Consider the following 21,880-nt stretch of genomic DNA (forward strand, 5'->3'; position numbering starts at 1 on the left):
GAAGTGGAGGCAGGAAGATCAGAAAAAGGCTAATCTCAGTTATACAGTGAGTTCAAGACCAGCCCGGGCTATACAACAGCCTTATATATATATCAGAACAACAGCCTACATAAATCAGAACAATGCCCCCCAAATAAGAACCCTACCAAAACAACCCTTGAGTCTGAGAAGTTTACAGGACATGAAAATTTAGCATCTACCACACCTGAGCCGCTCAGAGGCCAGGAAAGAAGGTGAAACAGTGCCCATAGTACACACAGACCCTTTCTGATGGCACCCTAAGCCTGGCTGCACGGAGGATACATACTTGAAAATCTCAGTATCAAAGGGTGACGACCCCAGTATTAAAATACATTAGTTCCGAAGGTGGCCCCTGAATCGGTGGCTCAGGATCAAACCTTATATTTACAACTTAGTTAAAGGCACAGCGGCATTTAAAAATAAAACGCTGGGAATGTATAGAAAAGATTCATTGTAATCATTAACCTGGTTTCTAGGAGAATTAACTTTCAGACAGACAACGCACACCGGCAACAGGAGACTGACTGTGTGCTGGTTACTAGGCAGACCATGCCCTTGACCTCGAGAGGTAGTGGAAACAAGCTCACAAAACATCTCCGTTTCCTTCCTGCGATTCACATCTTTCCGGCCTTTTTGCCCAGCGGAGTTGACACTCGGAGGATGTTGGGCGTCTCCTCCATGACTCGGACCAGCAGGTTGTCGATGTAGTCTTCCAGCTCGCGCACCTGAAACTCCTTCTTGCTGATGGTTTCCTTCTGCTTGAGGACCAACTGGATCAGCTCGTCGTGGGTCAGCTGTGCGTAGGCGAAGGCGGGGTCCGAGGGCTGGTATTTCTTTGGAGAGGGAAAGAAGAGGGAAACGGTTACCAGGCAGCAGAGAAACCAGACATCTGAAAGGGATGCAAAGGGAATGTCAGCAGCCACGGGAGACTCTCGGAAACCCATCTTGTTATTCTTCAGCGTCTCACTGCGTAGCCCTGGCTGACCGGAAACTCAGTAGCCCAGGCTGGCCACGAACTCACGGAAATCAGCCTGGCTCTGCCTCCCAGGTATTGGGATTAAAGGCGTGCGCCATCACACCTGGCTTGGGAATCCACTTTCAACACAGGTTGAAACCAGGTGGCTGACTTGAGAGAAGTACCATGGACTTTGTAGAGTGTGCATGGGTTGGTTGTGTGCGTTTTTACTTCCTTCCTTATTATTTGTCTTTTTGCTTTATGATCCTTTGGCAAATGTAAAAACCAGGGGCCTGGGAGCAGCTCAACAGCAGAACACTTCCCTACCATGTGTAAAGGCCCTAGGTTCCATCCCCAGCACAATAGTTCAAAAGCAGAAACCTTCCTTGGCTTATAATTCTCAGACCCCTGGTCCTGCCTCTGGGTACATGTTTTCAAGAAATGTAATGAGGGGGCTGGAGAGATGGCTCAGTAGTTAAGAGCACTGGCTGCTCTTTCGGGGACCCGGGTTCAATTCCCAGCACCCATATGGTAGCTCCTACTCTCCTGTAACTCCAGTCCCAGGAATCCAGCACTCTCTTTTTAGCCTCCTCCACCCCCCACCCCCACCCCGTAAAACAACCATATACATAGAAAAAAAAAAGAAAGATAATGAGGCCTTGGTGGGGAGGAGGGGAAAAGAAGTAGAAAGTATCATCAGGTAGTAGTCGTCACATAATCAGCCAGGCTCAGGTTGGAGGCCGAGGTTGATGGACCACTTGATCTCCTAAGTTTGAAACCAGCCTTTAAAACTCCTGCTATCAATACAGAGCTGGGATAAGCCCCAAGGCAGAGCAGAAAGACCGTGTGGGGGAACACCCTCCTGCCAACACGGCAGGGTACCCGCCAACTCGGTCCGTCTGCCACTCCTACACCTGCTCCGAGACCCCATGGACACTTACCCCACAATCTCAAAACATGTATAGTGTAGCTAAAGCCAAGTGCCACCAGACCAGACTGTCTGGGTACATGGTGGCCTGTCCCAAAGACTGACTGTTCCTGTTTCTGATGGGAGCGTGTATCCAGAACAGTTGCTTTTTGGGAGCATTTATCATCTGGGACAAGGAGACTGACTGCAAGCCCAAGGCCATGAGCGATAAAGCCTCGGTAAGAAGTATCAAGTCACATCAAGGTCTTCGGAGGGAGGAAGAGGCAAGGCCTGGCAATCTGTAGCTTAACAGATTTACAAATTCAAGGACGCAAGACTCCAGCGCAACTCAAGGTGACTCCTGCCCAAAGAACTCCAAGGCAGGAATAGGTTTTTGCCCTGAGGACCCTGCCACTTTCAACTTCTACCAGGAAGATCAATACCTTAAGAGCCTACCATCTCCAAGCTAGCCACGGGCAGAACTAACAGTAATAGTTCAACAGCAACGCAGAAGCCCCTGGCCCCTCCAGGGAACAAACTGCCTGAGGAAACAGAATTCAGAGGAATCCCACTCGCTCACTGGCTGGCTTAGACAAACACGATGCTGTTTTCACATACCCAACAAGCTTGAGTCCAAGTCAGGTGGCCCAAGAACAGCTGGGCGATTTCTCCAACATTTGCTTCTCCCTCACCACCCCTGCTTGCTTTCAGCTTGTTGAGGATGTCCAGTCAGAGGGGGTGACACTTGTCATTCACCGTTTTTGTTCTTGCTGCTAAAGATTCAATTCTGGGTTTTGTGCACGACACATAAATGCTCTGTCCCCGCAGTCACTCTGTGTGTGACTTCCAACCAGCTTTCATGTCACACATGTTTTGCCATAATAAAAAAGGTGTCCATTGATGTTTCACATCAAGAAACATGCCCTGGAGGTTTTGAGATCACACCTCTACAATATAAGGGTTTTATTAAGAAATACTAATGAGTGGTTGAGTGTGTAGCTTGGTGACGGAGTGTGTGTTTAGCAAGCGTGAGGCCCAGTGTGATTAAATCTGTAACTCGGTCCCTCTCCATCGCTTCCTTCTCTACAAGCCTCGGTCCCATGTAGCCCATGCAGCCCATGCTGGCCCTGAGTTCCTGACCCTCCTGCCTCCACCACTCAATTTTGGGGATTACAAGTGTGTGTCACACACCAGCTTTCTTTTTTCTCTCCTCTTTGCTGGTCTCCCCTTCTTTCTTTTTGAGACAAGGTCTCGTGTAGCCCAGGCTGACCTCAAACATGGGTGGCCTTGAACTGCTGATCTTCTTATCTTTCCCCAGGGCTGCCATTACAAGCATGTGCTACTACACCCAGTTTATGTGGCACTGAAGATCAACCCCAGGGCTTCATGCATGATAGGCAAGCACTCTACCAGCTGAAAGAAATCCCTACCCCTTTCCTTTTATTTATTTTTTAAGGGTATATTTTATAATGTTGGCATCAATGTAGAATTAAAAAAAATTACATCATTTATTTTCAGAGTGAGAGAGAGAGAGAGAGAGAGAGAGAGAGAGCGAGCTTCCGCATGTGAACCATGGGATGTATGTAGGTCAGAGGACAAATTGAGCGAGTCAGTTCTGTCCTACTTTGTGGGTCCCAGGGACTGAACTCAGGTCATTAATCTTGGTAGAGAGTTCATTTATAGCTAAGCCATCTCCCCTGAGAACAGCCTTTTACGTTATTTTGTACACATAATTAAATTTTAGTTGAAATTGATTTAATAGAAAAATTTAATTCAAGTATATTTTAACCATCACTGTACTACTAGACATTTATGTTGTTTTCAACTTTCACAATTATATGTAACATTTCTTTAAAAAGATTTGATTTAATTTTAATTGTGTGTCTGTGTACTATCTGTATACACAAGTGTGAGTGCCCATGGAGGCCAGAAGAGGTTGTCAGATCACCTGGAGCTGCACACTGCTGGGTGTAGTGACACATTCCTGTAATCTCAACACTTTGGAAGGCTGAGGAAAAAGGACCAGGAGTTCAATGCCAGCCTGAGCTATATGAAATCTTGTCTCAAAAAAAACCAAGAACACTAAGAGATGTTCGGTGGTCAAGAGCACTTGTTGCTCCTGTAGAGAACCCAGGTTCGGTCCCAGCACCCACAATGGTGGCTCACAATCATCCCTAATTCCAGGGGATCGAATGCATTCTTCTGGGTCTGTGGGCACCTGGCATGCATGTAGCGCACAGCCATATATGCAGGTAAAACACATGCACATTAAAAAAAAAAGTCTCAGCCGGGCGGTGGTGGCACACGCCTTTAATCCCAGCACTCGGGAGGCAGAGCCAGGTGGATCTCTGTGAGTTCGAGGCCAGCCTGGGCTACCAAGTGAGTTCCAGGAAAGGCGCAAAGCTACACAGAGAAACCCTGTCTCGAAAAACAAAAACAAAAACAAACAAACAAAAAAGTCTCAGTCTGAATTCTGTAATCAAAGAGTAAAGGATATAGCTACAACTTTGAAATCATTAGAAGCTATAAAATAATCCAGCATTATAAATAAAAAGGCATCAGTGGCCAGGAAGAGGAAAGGTACAGAAAAACATTCACTACTGAAAATGGCGACCACCGTCAGGTGTGAGTTCTCAGGAGGGCTGTGTTGAAGGCTGTGCTGAGTTTTCCCTTCAGGTTCTTGTCCATGACAAAAGTTCAAATGTGTGTCCTGCTCCTCCAAATAACACAGCATGAGACTTGTGGACCTAGCTGGACTTCCTATTTTAAAGTAAAAGCATTAAAACCATCTGGGTAAACAACACGCTCCTAGTTACAAGTTATCTGCAAAGACTGGAGGCCCTTCAGCCCTCAATGACAGCAGCCTCTCCAGGGCACAGGGAACGTTCCGGAAGAGAGGGGGTGGGGCTGGGGGTGGGGATGGGAAGGAGCCTGGTGAGATGCTGTCTTCATGAACACACGGCAGTGGCAGTTTACAGGAAGAAAGGACATACGGTAGGAGAAGTGCTGGTTAGGAAGAAAGGATGTCCGCAGGAGTGGGAGGGGAAGGAGAACTATGAGGTGAGCATAATCACAACACACTGTATAGTCGTTGTGAAGCCGTCAAAGCCAGCAAAGTGATGGGGGAAAAACAAAACCAACACACCAAAACACCGCTGCAAGGACCTGCTAGCTTCTCACTGACTTTGGCTGTGTGATTTCTTTTCCCAACTCTCTTACTTTGAGGTTATTCTTACAAACGCTGCTTTATGCTCACTACAAAGCTGCCATTCTCCAGAAGGCCAACAGCAGTCTCCAAGGAGCTTTCTACATTTACCTGGAATATTTACTTGGGAGGGTCCAAGACCAAGAGATTTATGGTAGGCCAAGGGGCAGCAGTGGGCACACAGTCATGAAGTGAGAAGGGTGCTGTACTAAGTTATTGTCTTACTCAGTCCCAGGAGAGAAAGCCTTGACCAGATGAACTTTGTTTTTTTTTTTTTTGTTTTTGTTTTTGTTTTGTTTTGTTTTTTGTTTTTGTTTTTGTTTTTGTTTTTCGAGACAGGGTTTCTCTGTGTAGCTTTGCGCCTTTCCTGGGACTCACTTGGTAGTCCAGGCTGGCCTCAAACTCACAGAGATCCGCCTGGCTCTGCCTCCCGAGTGCTGGGATTAAAGATGTGCACCACCACCGCCCGGCTCAGATGAACTTTGAAGAGGAAATAAAATGGGAACCAAGGGCCTTGCTTACTTTCTGAAAAGGAGGCATTCGTTTCTCTCTGGGCTCAATGCCTAGTACATCAGTTAAATCAACCAATCAAAAATAAATAGACAGATAAATAGATATAAGATAGATAGATGGTAGATATAGATAGATGATAGACAGACAGATGATAGAAAGAATAGATGATAGACAGACAGACAGACAAGGTTTGGTTTCCAACACCCACATGGTAGTTCACAACCATCTTTAACTCCAGTTCTAGAGAACCTAGTACCCTCTATTGGTCTCCATGGGCACCAGGCCCACACTTTATGTGCACATACACACATGCAGGCAAAACACTCATACACATGAAATAAAAATAAATAAAACCAGAAGAGTCACAAAGCTGTCTGCATTAAAAGGAAGTGGGAAGGGGAAACTGCTAGATGGCTAGATTTAATGTCGTCATCTTTATGTTGTCCTCTGGCTCAACTTCCTAGTAACTACCAGGAAAACAAAACAACAAAAATCTTCTTGGCAGAAAAACAAACAACCAACCTCCTGGGAGACAGTGCTGTTTCTATGGGCAACTATCACACAGAAAGAAGCCAGCAAAGCAAGCCGGAGGATGGATGGAGTTACAGCAGGTACAGACTGTCGGGGCTAAACCATTGCAGGTACACGGTTCTGGCGCTGGAGGTAGCTCTGAAAGCAATGCTACCTTGGTGGCCCATTTTATAAGGAAAGAGGTCAAGGACGGAACTAGGTGACGCTAACGTGTCTTCAGCAAAAATGATCACTGCTGAGCCACTTTTACTCAAGACTCCAATCTCCAAAATCCAATGAACACTTATCCAGCTCCTGATGGCAGAGGTGGAGGGAGAGTTAGTAATCAATCACGTAAAAACGCTCGCAGGGGGCTGGAGCGATGGGTCAGGGATGAAGAGCACGTACTGCCCTTCCACAGGACTTGAGCTTGGTTCCCAGCAACCACCTGAGGTGGCTCACAAACACCTGTAACTCTGGCTCCAGGGATTTCAATGATTATGGCCTTCTAGGGCACCTGCCCTCATACCCACATAGACACACATATCTTAACAATAATAAAAATACAGTATTTAAAAAAATGCTTTTGGGGGCTGGGAATTGTGTGGTCTAGCATGCTAAAGCCAGTTCACACATACATACAACAACAACAAAAATTTTTCAGAAGTGACAGGAACATTTTATTTTTTTCCAAGACAGGGTTTCTCTGTATAGTCTTGGCTGTTCACAAACTCAGAGATCCTCCTGCCTCTGCCTCTATGATCTCTGTGAGTTCAAGGCCAGCCTGGTCTTTCAGGATAGTGAGGGCTCAAAAACCAGAAAGCGTAGTTCTTAGCAGCAGTCTGAAATCCCCTCAAATATCTGAAATAGAACACATCCCTGGCCACTGCAGGTCACCAGTCAAAGACCGGGGCTCTCAACAAGGCAGTATTCTAACTCTGATTTTAAAACTAGAAAGGGGTTGGGACACACCTCATTAGCAGAGTGTATGCTTAGCAAGTAAGAAGTCTTGGATTTTATCCTCAGCCCCCTCCAAAAAAGAGAGAGGGGAAAAAAGTGAGTATTTGAAGGACAAAAGCCAAGAAATCATCCCAGAATGAGAAAGATGCACAGACAGGAGCTGGAGAGATGGCTGAGAGGTTAAGAGCACCGACTGCTCTTCCAGAGGTCCTGAGTTCAATTCCCAGCACCCACGTGGTGGCTCACACCCATCTACAATGACATCTGGTGCCCTCTTCGGCTGGGCAGGCATACTTGCAGATAGAACACTGTGTACATAATAAATAAATCTTAAAAAAAAAAAAAAGATACACAGACAATACATCTAAATGTAAGGGGCGGGCCTGGATTGCGGCACAAACAACTGAACAGGGTTGTCCCCTTGTTGGGACAACCATAAAACACATGCCAGAGATGAGAAAGCTGTTAATTCAACAGTACACTTCGGGATTTTGAAGAGTTCTTTTGTTCTTAGGAGTTACACACTTGAGAATTTAGGTGGGGCTGGGGAGACGGGTCAGTGAGTGAAACGCTTCCCATAAGGACTTGAGTGCGGATTCCTAGCACTCAGAGAAAAAGCCAAGCGTGCTTGCATGTGCCTGTGATCCCAGGACTGGAGGGCCAGAGAGAGTGGGATTCCTCGAGTTGGACAGCCAGCTAGTTCGGCTGGATCAGTGGGCTCCAGGTTTAGTAAAATACCACATCTCAAAAATACGAGGTTTAAAAAAAAAGAAGCCTTGTTATATACAGATAACAGACTAAGAAAAAATCAGGGAAACAATACTTTCAAAATAGTCTCCAAAGAAATATCTTGGGATAACTCTAATCAAGCAAGTAAAAGAGTTACATAATAAAAACTTTAAGATACTGAAGAAAGAGATAAAAGAAGGCATCAGAAGACAGAAAGACCTCCCATCCTCATGGATTGATAGGATTATCGGTGAAAATGGACACCCTACCAAAAACAATCCATAGATTCAGTTCAATTCCCATCAAAATCCCAAAACAATTCTTCACAAAAACTGAATGGACAAGTTCAGCCTCATATAGTAACACAAAAAAATCCAGGATCACTAAAACAATCTTGAATAATAAAAGAACTGCTGGAGGTATCACCATCCCGATCTCAAATTGTACCACAGCGCTACAATAATAAAAATAGCATGGTATTAGCATAAAAACAGAAACGTTCATCAATGGAGTCAAATTCAAGACCCAGACCTAAAATCCACACACCCAAACTGATTTTTGACAAAGAAACCAGAAATACACACTAGAAAAACAAAGAAAACCAAAAAACCCCAGCATCTTTAAAAAATGGTGCTGATTGAACTGGACGTCTGCACGTAGAAAACTATAAATAGGTTCATACTCATCACCTTGCACAAAACTCACCTACAAATGAATCAAGGACCTCGATATAAGGCCAGACACCCTGAATCTGACAGAAGAGAAAGTGGGGGATAGTCTTGAACTCATTGGTACAGGAAAAGGCTTTCTGAACAGAACACTGATAGCACAGGCACTAAGATCAACAACTAATAAATAGGACTTCATGAAACTGAAAAGCTTCTATATGGCAAAGGAAATCATAATTCAGACAAAGTGAGAGGCTACAGAATGGGAAAAGATCTTTAACAGTTACATATCCAATAGAGGGTTAATATCTAAAATACTAAAGAACTAAAAAAACTGGACATCAAGAAAATGACCAAATTAAAAAATGGGTTCGGAACTAAACAGAGCTCACAAAAGATGAAACACACATGGCTGAGAATCACTTAAAGAAACATTCAACATCATTAGTCATCAGGGAAATGCAAATAAAACTACTTTGAGACTTCATCTTAGACCAGTCGGATCAATAAAACAAATGACAGCTCATGCGGTTGAGGATGTGGACATGGGGGATATTCCTCCATTGCTGGTGGGAGTGCAAACTTGTACAGTCACTAGGGAAATCAGTGTGCCGGTTCCTCAGGAAGCTGGAAATAGATCTCAAGATCCAGCTATACCACTCTTGGGCATATACACACAGGACTCGACACCCTACTACAGAGACACTTGCTCATTCAATACTGTTCTATTTATTCATAGCAGCCAGAAAGTGGAAACAGCCTCGATGCTCATCAGCTGATGAAAAGGTAAAGAAAATATGGCACATTTACACAATGGATATTATTCAGCTGTTTAAAAAACTAAACTCATGAAATTCACAGGCAAATGGAGCGAGGAAAAAAAAAATCATCCTGAGTGAGGTAACCCAGACTCAGAAAGACAAACTCTGATTTTTGTGGATATATGTGGATGTTACCTTCTCAAGCTTCGATAGCTACAATCTATATAAGGTATGCAGAGGTTAGGTATAGTAAGGCTTGGGGGAAGGGAGGATCTCCCAAGGAAGGGGAAATAGAATGTATAGTTATGGAGTGATGGGGGTAGGGGAGATTGGAACAGGAAGATTAAATGGACAGGGGAAGGGAAGAGGAAGATAAGGGAGCGAATACAGGGCGAGACAACTACCACTGAAGGCCACTTGAGGAGTCATGTGGAAACCTACTACAGTATAAGTTTCTCAAAATATATACACGCGTGAAGGATATACAAATGGAGTCACCAAATAACAGGGAGGCAAAGCCTCAACTAGACATCTCTCGGCACCGAGTGAAACCTCTAGCACCGGGAATGAGTTATATATAATTAAGATACTGGCCAAAGGGCCGCATGGATCCCCCAAACCCCGCAGGCTGTTCTAAGGCTGCTGGTTACTCCCCACAAACTGACGGTAAAGCACCATTGCCAGAGACAACACCCACCTAACTCACCGAACACAGAGCCACACGGGGGCCTAACTAGAGCCTTCACCCTTTCTGACCAGTGCTCATGGCACTGGAAGGTCCTCTGCACGCTACCAGAGGAGAAAGGAAAATGCCAATCTACAGTGGTGGTCTGCCTGCACCATATCCTCGTGCAACACTGGCACAGAAAGTCAGGAGTGGTGGTGCACATCTTTAATCCCAGCACTCAGGAGGCAGAGGCAGGCAGATCTCTGAGTCTGAGGCTAGCTTGGTCTACTTAGTGAGTTCCAGGACAGCCAGGGCTATGTAGAGAGACCTGTCTTCCCTCTCTCCCCTGAAAAAAGAAAAAGGTGGCTCAAAAGTTGTGGGAGTAACCAACCACTATCTGATTGGATTAAAAAGTCACTCCAGGAGATGGAACCCAATACCCAACAACGCTCCAGTGGCAAGAACCTTAGACTAGACAGGCATGGACCTAGGAGAAAACCAGATACTACTAAAGGAATCTAGCAATAAAAAGACTCCTAACCACACTCTGCTATACCCAGAGATCACTGTGTCACTCACAGTCATCAGAGAAGCTTCCTCCTGCAGGAGATGGGAGCTAATAGAGACCCATAACCGGACAATATGCCGAGACGGAGAGGTCTTAGAACAGTTAGTCCAAACTCGAATGTCTCTATCAAATCTCTCCCCTCAGGCCTCAGGGAACTCTGTGGAAGAGGAGGCAGGAAGAGGGAATGGAGGACACCAAGGAAAGAATTCCTGTTCTAGACACAACAGGACAGATACATGCAACGAACTCATGGAGACTGTGGAAGCATGCCCAGCTTAAGCCAGACAGGGTCCCAGTGCAGAGAGGGAAAAGTGGATACGAGTCCCCGTCCCTAACCAAATAAATGATAACCGCTTGCAAAAGGTTCTACAGGGGAGTCTCACTGGGCATACAAACCACACTTTAGGGCAGGCCCCATACCCAGCGTAGACAGCCAATATAAAACAAACTCAGTGGTATTTTTGTAGATTTTTTTTGTCTCATATTGTTTTGTTTGGGGATTTTTTTTTTTAACCTTACTGACCTTTTGCTTGTATATCATTGTTTCCGATTTTGTGCTTTTATGGGTTTCTATTTCATTTATCTGTGTGTCTCTGTGTATGTGCCTTTTCTTTTCTTTTTATTCTGGCTTTAGTTTTGTTTTTACTTGCCTGTGTGTTTTGTGAAAGGAGAGAGAGAGAGAGAGAGAGAGAGAGAGAGAGAGAGAGAGAGAGAGAGAAGAGAAGAGAAGAGAAGAGAAGAGAAGAGAAGAGAAGAGAAGAGAAGAGAAGAGAAGAGAGGAGAGAGGAGAGAGAAGAGAGAGCGAGAAGAGTGAGAAGAGCGAGAAGGGACGGAGCTGAACGGGTACAGAGGATCTGGGAGGACGTGAGGGAGGGGAAACCATGATCAGAATATATTATATGAAAAAAATGATTTAAAAGAAAAAACGGTCAAGAGCTATAGAGCAAGACACGGACTTCAACGTCTGGCCTCCACACACATGTGCACACCCACACAAAAACCTGGAGATGCACATATAATTCACACCCAAGAACATTAGACGTGAAAAAGGACATGATGCATACAACCTACTTTTCCATGGTTCAGACCATGGAAAACACACACCCAAACTACACACGCAGAGGTGTATGGAGAGAGAGCAGGCGGGACAGGAAGGAACAGGAGGAGACAAAGCGAACTGGGTCATCCGGAACAACGGGCGAATCTGGATGATGGTCGACAGGAGCTCTTTGTACTGTGTTTGCAAGTTTCTAAATGTTGGCAACTATTTTGAAATACAGCGATAAAACCCAGTACATCTGTATCAAGAATTTTATATCCTTGCCTAAAGATAAAAAAGAAGCTGGGTGGTGGTGGGGGGGGGGCGCCTTTAATCCCAGAATTCAGGAGGCAGGCTGAATTTGAGTTTGAGAACAGCCTGGTCTACAGAGTGAGATCCAGGACAGCCAGGCCTACACAGAGAAACCTTGTCTCAAAGAAACAAAAAACAAAAAGAGAAAGAAAGAAAAAGAGAGAAAGGGACAGAGAGAGAGAGAGGGGGGGGGGGGGGGGGAAGGAATCCTTTCTTTAAAGAGAACTGCCAGATGAACACTGCCTATAACCCCAGCACTCAGGAGGCTAAGTCAGGAGGATTGCCATGAGTTTAGGGCAGCCTAGGCTACACAGTGAGTTCAAAACCAGCCTGGGCTACAGAAACTTTGTCTTAAAGAAAAACAAAACTAAATAAATAAATAAATAAATAAGTACCACCACACTCGTAAACAGACAGTGCCAGTGACAATCACGTTGCTAGAGACAAGAAAGAATTCAGTGAGAAATAAATAATCACAAGGAAATGTACTTATCCATTTAATGGACAGTCCGGGGGTCCTCAGAGGTTATCCGGACTCCAGACTCATCAGAGGTCTGCGTAAGTAATTCCCAGAGCTGCCCAAGGTCTTTAACTTTTGCTGCTGTTTGTTCTGAGATAGCATCTTCCTATGTTGTTCCTATGTTGTTCCAGACTAAATGAGCTCGAGTTCTCCTCCCATCAGCCCCCTGTGCAGCTGCAACCACTGAGGCCAGCTGTAATGGTGATGCTCTACATGCAAGCTCTGCAGATCTTAACAAACTGCCAACTCCTCAGAACACACACCTTTATAATGGCTTCGTTGATCAGGTTCTCACTGATGATGGCAGCAGTCCCCAAGCTAGGGTTTGCAATCTTGGTGGGTGTTGTGTTCATCGGCTTCACGGGATGAAGCCTAGAAAGACAAGAAAAGGATCCTTAAACTTTCCGTAACCGCAAAGCTGAGAACTACCCATCTCAAAGATGGCTGCCGGCGACATGAGAAAGGGGGCAGAAAATCATCTCTGGCCCAACATCCAGCTTATGCATTAGCTCCTGTGGAATTCAAAGTGAAATGGGTCAGAGAGCCACACACAACCAGCAAAGCTCATCCTTGTCTTGGGGAGGGGGGTGGCGCAGTCTCCAACAGACGCTAAGTCCCTCAGTCTGCTTATAGACACAAGAACATTTACACGGTCTCTCAAGGCTGGGACGTAGTACTTGCCCAGCATGCACGAGGCCACAGGTTCCATCCCCAGCACTGCAAAAACATTTTTTTTCATTAATTAAAATAAATATATAAAATAATGTTAACAATAAAGAAGAAACAAAGAAAGAAGGTTTCTCATCCTTGTGGGTAGCTACAGACTAGGACTCCACTGAGCGGTCCTCTCTGCAGAACCTTCTGGCTTCTACAGTGAGGGAGAGTGTGGATCACGTGGGAACTGCTCTCTGAGCAGTTCTCAGAGGAAGTTTTCAGCCTTGCTTTGGTCTACCACTCCATCTACCGCTGGCTTCTGAGGCCCTGGAGACACCAGAGCCCCACACTTCCACAGCTACAGAGCTCCGTCACACTGGAGAAGCATTCCTAAGCAAGCTATCTTTGAAGACTAGTAAGTTCTTGCGACACATGCTGCTGGATCTTGAGTGATTGCAAGCACAAAGTACATGGCCCTTGTGTGACAAGCCTTGCCAGCAAAACAGGCGAACTCTGACATCAGGACATCCCTTCGGCTTGAAGACATGGTCACTGCAGGTAAAAGCAAAGAGAGGGCATCTTTCCCGCGCACAAAGACAATCTCCCCCATCATCTCTCACCTGTGCTTGGCTGCCCCAGCTCCAGCACTTGGCGGGGCTGAGACTGGGTGGATCTCTGAGGGTGTGACCCAGGCTTGTAGAAGTGGCTTCTTCTTGCCAACAGTTTCAACTTTACCAGCGGGGCCCTCTGTTGCCGCTTTTTTGGGAGATTCCGCTACACTGCTGTGGTGACTGTCAGAATATGGAGAGCTAGGCAAAGAGCGTGCAGCAGGAAAGGTCTCAGAGGATGAGGGGCTGGGCACGGGAGGGTCCTGGGATATGCCGAGAGGCGGATCTGGCCTCCCGCTTTGCTTCAGTTCCTCTTCCTCGACAGTCCCGGGGCCTGGTAACTGGTTATTCACACTGGAGCTCTTGCTCAGAGGTGGCTTAGGAGTTCCCAGTGCTGCTGTCTGCTCGGGAGGAGTCACCATGGGAGCTCCTGGCCTGAAGTCATGGCGATTCTCCGTGAGCACGGACCCACGTGCCTTCTCCAGACAGGAAGGTGACACGTTCATGGGCGAAACTCCCACTTCTAGACCAACCAGCTTTGCTCCCCCTCCTCCATCCCCGGCCTCATCTACTCTCTCATCGTCTGATGCCACTTCGGGAATGGAAGGCAGAGACAGGTTCAGGTCAGCCATGACAGGAGACTTCACGTCAGAGGCAGATGGAAGGTCACTTAGGGGGTCGGACAGCAGGCCTTCGTGATCGCTGGCTTTGCTCTGATAGTGAATCACGAAGCCATTGTTCTCCTCAGCCCTCAAGAGTTGGGTACCCCTTGCTGGGCTGGCTTCACTTATGGGATCTTCTGAGAAGCTCTGGCTTTTAGAAGCTGCCGTGGTCACAGGTTCTTCCCCTGTGCCTGCTGTGTGGGGACACTCCGGAGACTCTTCACCGGGCACGTCTCCGGCAACGGCCCCTTCACGTGCCAGCTGCTGAGGATGACTTTCGTCCTCTTCCTCAAGCTCAGTGGGTTTTTCAGTTTCTCCTTCCACAAAGAGCTGTTCAGAAAAGGACACACGCTTCTTGACTTTCTTCTGGCCTCTACTGGCACTCGGTGTTTCTTTGAGTTTCTGTGCTATGCTGCCAAATGGGGAGGCTGCCTCTTCCTCCTGAAGAGGGGGCGTCGCTTCCTTGACTGCAGAAGTCATTCCACCCTTCTGATCGGTCTCCACAAAAGACCTAGACCGATGCTCAGAGTCTGTGTTTCTCGCCGTGGGAGACTTCTCAGCGGGGTTTGCAATGCCGCCACTGCTGAGTGTAAGCACAGAGAGCACTTCCTGGGCCTCGTCAGGGGAATGGACCCAGTGCTGCTCTGGAAAAGGAACCTTCAGGAGGTCTTTATGCTGCCCCATGGGGTTATTTCCTGACTCATCACTGGGGCCTTCTGTCCTGGTGCCTGTCTCCCTGGTCTTGCCCTCTGAAGACTCTTCCGTCCCATCCTGCACTGGGATGGTAATTTGTTTGCAAGGCGATCCCGAGGCAGAAGAACCACTATTCGGAGCTGGTGCTAGACTCTCCTTCTGAGAAACTGCTTTGAGGAGCAAAGAAGGTTCTTCAGAATGGACCTCCCCCTTGCCTGTGGGGGGCCAGTGTTCAATCGGAGTGGATGTGGAGATGGGAGCTGCCAGGGGAGATGAGGAAGAGGAGGAGGCAGAAGGACTTTCAGAGGACGGTGTCTCTGAAAAGACAGGCGCCTGAGGAGAGCTAGAAGGAAGAGCAGGAAAGAGAGCAGAGTCAGGGGAGGGAAGCCTGGCCGGGGGCTGAGCCGCTGGAGGGACGTCCAGTCTGCAAAAAGGACACAATAAAATCTGCACGTCAGTTGCAGACGCACTTCAAGAAACATACAAAAATAGTCATTAAAGGACAGATGTTTTACACCTGGGGCACTATCTACAAAGTCAAGGGAACCGCAATTCTTGACGTACAGATGGGTCACCTTGGCCTTCCTCAGTGCTGGGGAATCAAAGTCAGGGCTTCATACGTGCTAAGTAAATACTCCACAACTGAGACATACTCTCCCCACAGACAGAGACGCTGCTGAGCACCAAGCACACCTGTCACACAAGGGTCTGTAGCAATGCACATGGACAGATCCAGCTGGAGCAACCAACAGCCTACAGTTCCCTCAGTGATACAGTATGACAGGGCAAAAGCATCTCAAAAGGCTTAACACAAGGCAACAGGTATGGATTTTGAAGAGAAGAGTGTGCACAATCTCCAAAAAGTTTTTGTCTCCCCTCCCCCATGCCAGAGAAATGTCACCGTGAAAGTCACTCAGAAAAGCAGCTCCTTCAGTTTAGGCAGGCTCTTACGATCAGGCACAGAGGAAACAGAGAAAGGTCACAGGTACACTGAAGGGTGGACCAAGGGTCTCTCACACCTGCAAGCCGATGCCAAGTACCGGGGGAGAGGCAGCCACCTCCACGGGGCAGCATGCACGGAACACTTAAACGCAGGTTCTGCCCATGTACCCAGCACAACCATGAACGCCCAGCTCACACGCTCAGAACGGGCCACAAACTGTCTCCTTTCACCGCAGTCTGGTTAGCTCACCGAGAAAAACAACCTCCACCTACGGACGGCTGAGCTGTGGCTTTAGGCTGGGAAACACCCCTGTCCTTCGTGCTGGGCAGGCCAGGCCAGCAGAGGTGACTGGTTCAAATGACTTAAGACTAGCCTACCTTTGGATACACATCCTGAGACGGACCAGGTCTGCTCCAGTGGAGACCGCTAAATACGAAGTAGTGCCAGAGAAAGGTCCCATAGGTCAAAAACTAAGACTTACCTAGGCTTCACAGCTTTGGTCTGGGGAGTCCTTGCAGCGGGAACTGGTGGCTTTGGTTCAGACTTAGGCTCCAGGCCGGCTTCTGGGTTTGAGATCGGCACGTCTTCAAAGGGGTTCAGGGAGTTGCCCCGCTGGGAGGCAACAGGTACAGCATCTCTCTCAGACCTTCTCCCGAGCTCTTCCTCTCCCAGCTGGGCTTCCACAAGCGTGGCTTTCCCTTCCTTCTCTTTCTCTGAGACCGTGGGGAGAGGTTCGCCTTCGCTGCCTTTGGCCACATCTTTCTTGCCCGTCACCAGAGAAAGCAAAGAGGACTTCTTGGTCTCCTGCTTCTTGCTGTCTTTTGTCTCCTTGGTAGCCTCCACGTGTGCTGGAGACACGCTCTCTCTACTCTCTCCACTGGTCAGAGGTCGGTAGGACGGCAAAGACATGGACTTCACAGACTCCTTGGTGGAAGAGTCGGAAAGTCGCCTGTCAGAGGTCACGCCATCTCCTTCCCCCGGTTCCTTAGGAGACCGGGCAGCCAGGTTTTCGGTGGACAAGAACAAATGCTTCTTCCTGAAACCCTGCGGGGACGGGGAATTCGAAGGGCTGCTGTCCCGGATCTCACCCTTGACCTCTGGCTGCTCCATGTAAACATGATTCCCGTTGATACAGAGGTTAGATCTCGAAAGGGAGTCATTCTTGGACCGGAGGCCCCCGAGGAAGGACAACCCTTCTTTCTTGGGAAGGCTGAAGCTGGCCTGGCTCAGTTGTGTATGCTCTCCACTGGATGTTCTCTTGTGGGACAGGACTGGGAAGAAAAGAAACAGCAAAAAGGGGTAAGTTCTGGAGAGATGGGTCAGTGACTGAAGGTACTTACTGCAAAGTCTGGTGACTGAGTTAAGTCCTCAGGACCCGCGTGGTCAAAAGAGAACTGATCCCGACGAGCTAGCCTCTGACCTAAGGACACTCTAAATAAAAAATGAAGCTGGGGATACAGCTCAGAGGTAAAGCATTTGTCTATCATGCACAAGGCTCTGGGGTTCAATCTTTAGTAACAATAAAAAAGAAAGAAATTACATGAGTGAGGGATTTGAGGTATAGCTCAGTGACGGAGTTCTTAATTAGCATGCATGATGCCGTCATTTTCATCCAGAGAGGAGGTGCGGGGGTGGTAATAAGTAGTTGCAATGGGTAGGGGCACCTGTCAATCTATCAACATTCGCACACATCTTCAATCGTGGTAACTGACGGAAGGGGCTAGTGTTGCCTAAGCATCCTACAACACACAGGACGGTTCTCCACGAGAAGAATTCCCAGCCCAGTCAGCAATGCTGACGTTAAGAAAGTCTGTGTTAAACCAATGGAAAAGGCAATGTTCCCAACAGAGTAACAGAAGCTGGCCACTAAAAGGGATTCAGTAAACGAAGCTGAAAGTTCAAAATCCATGACTCCAGTTAAGGAGACTGGACTACTTAGCTTCCATCAGGGATGTGCCGCATGGGAGCTAAGCACACGACAGAAGCTCAACAGACATCTGAGGAATTAATGAAGTATCAGACACACGACAAGGTCCTACAACTTTTATTCTTCCATATACAACAGGCGCTGGGGGTATGGGTCAGTGTGAGAGCATTTGCCCAGCATACTCAAGGCCCTGGGCCAGATCCCCAGGACTGTGAGAAAACAAAAAGCAGCAAAAAACCCAACCAAACAAACACAAACTCAAATGCACTTATTCTGTGAGCTCCAAACCCTTGGAGAAGACGTTTACATTCTCTTAGACAAAGCCCTAGTGAACTTCATCACCGTCATGACTGTGGTAACTAAAACCTGTAGACCCGCCTCTTCCTCCTCAAAGTCAGGGAGACTGGGAAAGCGGGTGAGTGAGCAAAGACGGGAACTCACCATCGGAGGTGGAGGAGGACTCGTCCTCATTGTCATCACCGTCCCACCGGGACGGGAAGTCTCCAGGACGTAGCAGCACTCTGTCCGGCTTTGAAGTAGGCAGGACAGACATGGATTGGGAGAGCGGCGTCTTCTGCAAATTCGACTTGGAAAACAAAGTCTTGATCTTTGATTTCTTTTTCTTGTCTTTTGAGGAAGAAGACTCATCATCGCTGTCGATTGAGGGTGTCGTGCTGGAGACGATGGCAGAGGCGGTGTCCGATGCACTATCCTTATTCTTCCCTTTGATCTTGTCCTTCAGTTTTCCGAATGGACTCCGAGACTTATCTTTCATGGAGAGGTCAAACATGCTGGCAGTCATGTTGTTTCTCATAAACTGGATATCGACCTCAATTTCCCCTCGCTCTTTGTCCTTCTTTCCTGGCTTGGACTTCAAGGTGTACCATCTGAAGGAAGAAAGGACGAGAGGTTACCTCTGGAAGGAAGCAGCTCCATCGGGGCTCCTGATGCATCAGTGAATTGTCCTCTCTGCTGCTCTAACCTCTCAGACAAATGCTCTTTGACACTGTCTCAGTGAGGAGGAGTAAGCAGGTGTGAGACAATACAGAACTTGGCTTTTGTTTACCCATTCATTTTTGTAGGGCAAGGGATCGAACAATGGCGCCAAGCAGAACAGGCACGTGTTCTGCCCTCAAGCTATATCCCTGGCCCGACACTTTTATCTTTGAGGGTTTTGTTTTGTTTTTTTTTTGTTTATATGCTAGACAAGAGCAGTCCGATGCATCTTACAAGGGATTGGACCTAGGGCTTTGAACATACAAGTACTCTACACCACTGAGCTCTATCCTCAACCCTTATAATCATCTAGAATAATGATCCAATGAAGAGTTCTTTCTGAAAAATAAAAGAACTTGGCACAGTGATGCAGGCCTATGCCCCAGGTATTAGGGGAATGGGAATGGACTACAACTTTGAGGCCAGTGTAGAAAATATAAGACCCTACCTTAGTCAGGTGTGGTAGTGCACGCCTTTAATCGCAGCACCCGTGGGGCCAAGGACGGATCTCTATGAGTTTGAGACTAGCCCTGTCTACATATCCAGTTCCAGGACAGCCAGGGCTACATAATGAGACCCTAGCTCAGAAAAAACAAGAAGACAGGAACTAACAGAGACCCACAACTGGACAATATGCGGACAGTGAGAGATCTTAGAACATTCAACCTTAAGTGGGATATCTCTATCAAATCCCTCTCCCCAGGGCTCAGGGAATGCTGTGGAAGAGAAAGTGTAAATAAAGATTGTGAGAGCCAGAGGGAACGGAGGACACCAAGGAAACAGTGTCTTCCAGACACAACAGGATCTATGCACATATGAATTCAGAGACAGAGGCAGCATGCACAGGACCAGCACAGTTAGTCTAAGTCAGATGGGGCCCCAGCACCCCTAACTCAAAAGCTGTTAGTATTCTGACCTGGCCCTTGGGGCTGCCCGGTATCCTGACGTAAAAGGAAAACCTCTCCCCTCTTCTCTCTCTTCCGCTCTCTCTATTCCCATGAGGTGTGTACCCTCTCCCCGTCTCCTCTCTCTCTCCCTTCTGTCTCCCTCTTTCCCCATCTTTCTCTTCTTCTCTCTATTATAGCAAACTCATTTCCTCACAGATGCAGCGCCTGGGTTGTGAATGACGTGCCACCGCCTGCTGCTACATCTGCCCGGCATGTTTTCCCTCACATGTGGAATACCCTGGCCAGCCGAGGTCCCACACAGGCAGTATCATAACACTATCTCCAACTGACAACCACTTGCAAACAGAAACTAATTTTCTCCAACTGAGTCTTCCTGGGTGTACAAACCACACCTAAGGGCAGTTCCCGTGCCCAACAGTAAATGGCCAACAAAGGAACTCAACAGTGTATTTGTGAACTTGTTGTCTCATATTGCTTTGTTTGGATATTTTTAACCTTACCAATCTTTTACTTGCATATTATGATTTCTGATTTTGTGTTTTTATGGGTTTTGCTTTCTGTAATTTCTTTTTCTTTTCTTTAAATTCTGGTATGTTAAGCCAGGCGATGGCAGTACATTCCTTCAATCCAAGCATTTGGGAGGCAGAGGCAAGTGCATCTCTGAGTTCTAGGACAGCTAGAACTATGGAGAGACCCTGCCTCGAAAAACAAAACAAAAATTCTGGCATGTTTGTTTTATTTGCCTGTTTTTCTAAAGAAAGAAGCATAGAGTTGGATGAGTGGAAAGATCTGGTCTTGCAGCAATCTGGGTGAAGTTGGGGGAGGGGAAACTGTGATCAGAATATATTGTATGAAAAAATTATTTTCAATAAGAAAAAGAATAACACTCAAATCTTCCTGAAAAAAGCAAGACCCCACCTCAAAATAAAGAGAAGAGTTCTATCAAATTAGTTCCAATGTCATATTTTCCTTCAGTAGGGACAGTTATTATACAAATTTATATATAAATATCAGATGGCTCCACAGTTAAGAGTACCGGCTGCTCTTCCAGAAGATCCTGGTTCAATTCCCAGCACCCATATGGTGGCTCATAACCATCTGTAACTCCAATTCTAGGAGATCCAACACCCTCTTCTTCCTCCACAGGAATCGCACACATATGGTGCACAGACATACATTCAGGCAAAACACCAATACACATAAAATTTAAAAAAAAAATCTTTTAAGCTTATAGAAAGGAATAGAGCCTGGCAGGGAGAAAGGGAACATATAAAATTCAGTTTCAAAAAGAAAAAAAGGATAAAAAAAGCTACAAGTGACAAATGTTGTATTATGATTCCACTTACATGAGGTACCCAGAGCTGTCAAATTCATTGAGATAGAAAGTGGAACAGGGAAGGCATGCCTGAAGGGTACTAAACTCTAGTCCAAACTGAAAAAAATGAAAAGATTCTGGAGACAGACGGTGGTGCCGGTTATACAATGTGAAAGGACACACAACTGCACACTTGAGCTGGTTAAAATGGTAAATTTTAGGCTGGGAATGTAGGTCACTGGTGGAACACATGCCTAGCATTATGAGATGCCTTGGATTCAATCCCCAGGTTCATAGGAAATAAAAAGCTAAATTTTGCATTTTGTCACAATTTGAAACAATGAAAAACTGACCAGGAAGGATTCACGTCTGACTTAGCTATCAGAAAAGAATATTTCAAACATCATTCAAGTATTTTACATGGCCCTTTGCAAGCTACTTCAAGATATGGCAAACACCGGGGTACCAGACCTATTCTGACCGCAAACTTCAGAAGGGGGATTGCCTTGGCATTTTTTTTCCATCTGGAAACCTGATCTCTGGAGAACTGGGAGCTCAATTCACTGCAGGTGCATTATGGGACAACCAACTCCAAATACCTGGCCTCCAGAGAGCCACCCACAGGCCATCTCACAAGTGGAGAACTTTTTTTTTTTCTTTCAGTGACCTACTTAAAAGCCCAGGGCCTGGACTTTAAGGAAATGATGGTTTTGTCCAAATGAGTAAGACTTCCTCTCTCACCTTCAACTGCAGCTCAGCAAAGGCCAACCTCTCCCCTGCCATTTGGCTCACTTCGTCCACAGGCATGTAGAACCCTAACCTAACTGCACTTGCAGCGT

The 21,880-nt window shown here is 46.7% G+C and overlaps 1 protein-coding gene across 2 annotated transcripts in view; it reads right to left on the reverse strand.

The window, feature by feature from the left end:
* Positions 1-518: 518 nt before the first annotated feature.
* Positions 519-21,880, reverse strand: part of Rab11fip1 (RAB11 family interacting protein 1) — a 35,822-nt gene continuing 14,460 nt past the window's right edge. Inside the window, exons 2-6 of one of the 2 annotated variants that reach the window (XM_059244706.1) lie at positions 18,264-18,709; positions 16,377-17,166; positions 13,610-15,376; positions 12,599-12,707; positions 519-854 (exon numbers count right to left, since the gene is read on the reverse strand). In XM_059244706.1, coding sequence (XP_059100689.1) covers positions 636-854; positions 12,599-12,707; positions 13,610-15,376; positions 16,377-17,166; positions 18,264-18,709 — 3,331 coding nt within the window. In that variant the 3' untranslated portion in view covers positions 519-635. The remainder of the gene's footprint in view (positions 855-12,598; positions 12,708-13,609; positions 15,377-16,376; positions 17,167-18,263; positions 18,710-21,880) is intronic. The other variant, XM_059244707.1, reaches the window with a different exon arrangement.

The sequence above is a fragment of the Peromyscus eremicus genome, chromosome 17 (genome assembly GCF_949786415.1).
Source record: "Peromyscus eremicus chromosome 17, PerEre_H2_v1, whole genome shotgun sequence".
NCBI classification, from domain to species: domain Eukaryota; kingdom Metazoa; phylum Chordata; class Mammalia; order Rodentia; family Cricetidae; genus Peromyscus; species Peromyscus eremicus.